Source organism: Malaya genurostris, chromosome 3 (genome assembly GCF_030247185.1).
Source record: "Malaya genurostris strain Urasoe2022 chromosome 3, Malgen_1.1, whole genome shotgun sequence".
Lineage (NCBI taxonomy): Eukaryota > Metazoa > Arthropoda > Insecta > Diptera > Culicidae > Malaya > Malaya genurostris.
Genome location: NC_080572.1, coordinates 280,636,998 through 280,639,571, shown reverse-complemented (window position 1 = coordinate 280,639,571; position 2,574 = coordinate 280,636,998). Strand labels below are relative to the sequence as shown.

The 2,574-nt window shown below is 40.6% G+C and overlaps 1 protein-coding gene across 1 annotated transcript; it reads left to right on the top strand.

Annotated features, from left to right (window-relative positions):
* Positions 1-271: 271 nt before the first annotated feature.
* On the top strand, positions 272-2,001 carry LOC131437828 (uncharacterized). The gene is made up of 2 exons (XM_058607440.1): positions 272-312; positions 998-2,001. Exon 2 carries the CDS (start codon positions 998-1,000, stop codon positions 1,973-1,975), a length of 978 nt encoding a protein of 325 aa, XP_058463423.1. The 5' UTR covers positions 272-312; the 3' UTR covers positions 1,976-2,001.
* Positions 2,002-2,574: the final 573 nt, after the last annotated feature.

Sequence of the window (2,574 nt, the reverse complement as noted above, 5' to 3'; positions counted from 1 at the left end):
CAGTGATCAGCTTTACAATCCAGACCTAGAATTCAATTCTGGAGTTCAGATTTAGAATTCAATTCCAGAATCTAGCGTCTAAGTTGAGTTTCAGAATTTATATCTAGCATTCGACCCCGAATTTACCCTGTGTAAGACCGCAAGTTGTAGAGTTGTACTATTATCAAACACCCTGATTACATCCCTGTTAGTTTTCGAATTGAGTAATATGAGAGAATCGAGAGCGGATGAAAACTATCTGGCATCGCTGGAGACATTAAGTGCGAGAACGGCAACGGTACAACTGGCGCAGTCGGTACGATCCCATTTAAGGTAAGAAAAAATACAATTTGCTATGAAATATGTTTTAAAATTGGTGGGTGACGAGCGTTAGAAACGCAACAAAAAAAAAAAAAAAGAAAGCAAATTACTGGCGAAAAAAAAAGCAGTGTATGCAAAACAATGCACAGGAAATAAAATGCAACGCCAAGAAAAAAAATGGAGGCGATCCACGAAAAAAAAAAGTCAGGTCAGCTATCGAGCTGTAAGGCAAACACATACAAATAATAAATAAAGCTAGTCCAGCTAGTTAGCTGTAGAGCGCACACACACACACAAAACATTGTCAGGCCAGCAAGTGTGCTGAAGGACAGGGAAAAAACAGCCAGGCCAGCCGATGAGCTGTAGGGCTCGAAAAAATACCAGACCAGCGAGGTAGCTGAAGGGTACACTAAAATTAAGAAACATGTATTAGTGAGCATCAGAACTGAGGCTAGTGGATTCATATGACACACACTCCTCAAGAACAAAGTGTTGAATCGCTAGAAAGTGCGTATTGGTGATTGTGACAGTTTGACAGCTGTGTAAAGATTAGGTTGGTTTCAGATCTTGCTCTATGGTATTTTGAAACGGTATTTTTCTGTACTTCGACAAAAAAGGTTTCTGAATAATGCTCATAAACTAAAATAAAATATAACCAAATGCATCAGACAAATCTATCAATACAATTTTCTTGCAGATGAATTCCGAAGATAAGATGCACTGGCCATTGGGGCCCTTTAATGATTCAACTGATGCTCAAGATTTACGAAGAGAGTGGGAAGAATGGCATCGGTCATTCGAATTATTGTTGGAGCTGAAACACATCGAATCGCAGCGTGAGAAATGTGTGTTGATGTTGACACTAGGTGGCCGTGGCCTACAAAGGATTTTTCACAATCTTGCAGTTGTTCCAGAAGAAATTTATCCACGCCCGGTGAAAGTACCTCTTTGTCCGGCTGAGATACCCGAGTATGATAATGCCGTCAAACGGTTGGAAAAGTTTTTTGTCGGAAAGCGGAATGAACGGGTGGAGCTGGAACTATTCAGATCCTTGAAGCAAACGTGTGACGAGTCATTCAATAATTTCATCCTGAAGCTTCGTACACAAGCCCGCCGGTGCGCGTTCAAAGACCGCGAGGAAAAAGAAATTCTTCAACAAATAACCATGGGAGCGCGCGATGAACGGGTGCGTGATAAGGGACTCGAAAATATCATGAACTTGGACGAATTAACCAGCTACGCAATCAATCGGGAAATTCTGACGAAGCAAAAAGAAAAATCCAAGGCGTTCAATGATTTTCCAGTGGCAGCTGTCGAGCAACAGTGGCTACGGCGTACTAATGGTGAACCTACGAATAGAAAGTTCGTTGACCGTGAATCCAGAAATTTCGGTTTTAGAAGACAACAGAATAGGCGATTGGAATCCGAATGTGACCGCTGCGGATCTCGTGCGCATCTTGAGGATTCTCGAAATTGCCCAGCTCGTGCTTCGAAATGCAATCGATGCGGACGCGACGGGCACTTTGCTCGTAAATGCAGAAACAGAAAAACGGTAAACGCGCGATATACATGGAAACGCCCAGCTGAAGAAACCAACTGTGTTCGCACACAAAAAGTTTGGAATGAAGAGCTCCCTCATCGTCCCACCAGAGATGATATTTCTGAGGTAGAATAATTTGCAAAACTCGCACTTTTAAAACGTTAGCCGAAATTGGATGAAAGCCAATATTACTTTTATTTCTTTTGTAAAAAAAAAAAAATAAATAAATAAATAAAATTAAAAAAAAAACCAGTCAAATAAAATTTCAACTTTCATTTCGCCTCGAGGTGTTAAAAACACTAATCAATGTAATTTTATATTTATTAGGTGAGGAAACAGTCAGTTAATGATGGTACCATTATCGGTATGATCGACAATTTTCCTGTAATGTTTCTTATTGACTCTGGCGCCGCTATAAATACAATAACCGAAGAGATATGGACCCAAATCAAGAACAGCGAGGCCACGATTTTCAAGCGGAAATTCCAATGTGACCGACAGTTCACCTCATACGCAAACAAAAACCCGCTTCGAGTCCTGCTGATATTCGAGGCATGGATTTCGGTGAATGCATCCAAACCAAAAGCATACGAGGAATTTTTCGTCATTGAAGGTGCCAGTAGGTGCTTACTAAGCAAAAGAACTGCAGAAGACTTAAAAGTGCTGAAAGTGGGTATTGATGTAAACAGCATAGATGTAAAACAAAGTGCATTTCCTAAGTTTCCGAATATTCA

Coding starts and splice junctions, on each gene's coding strand:
- LOC131437828 (XM_058607440.1), top strand. CDS start 998: ATGAATTCCGAAGATAAGATGCACTGGCCATTGGGGCCCTTTAATGAT.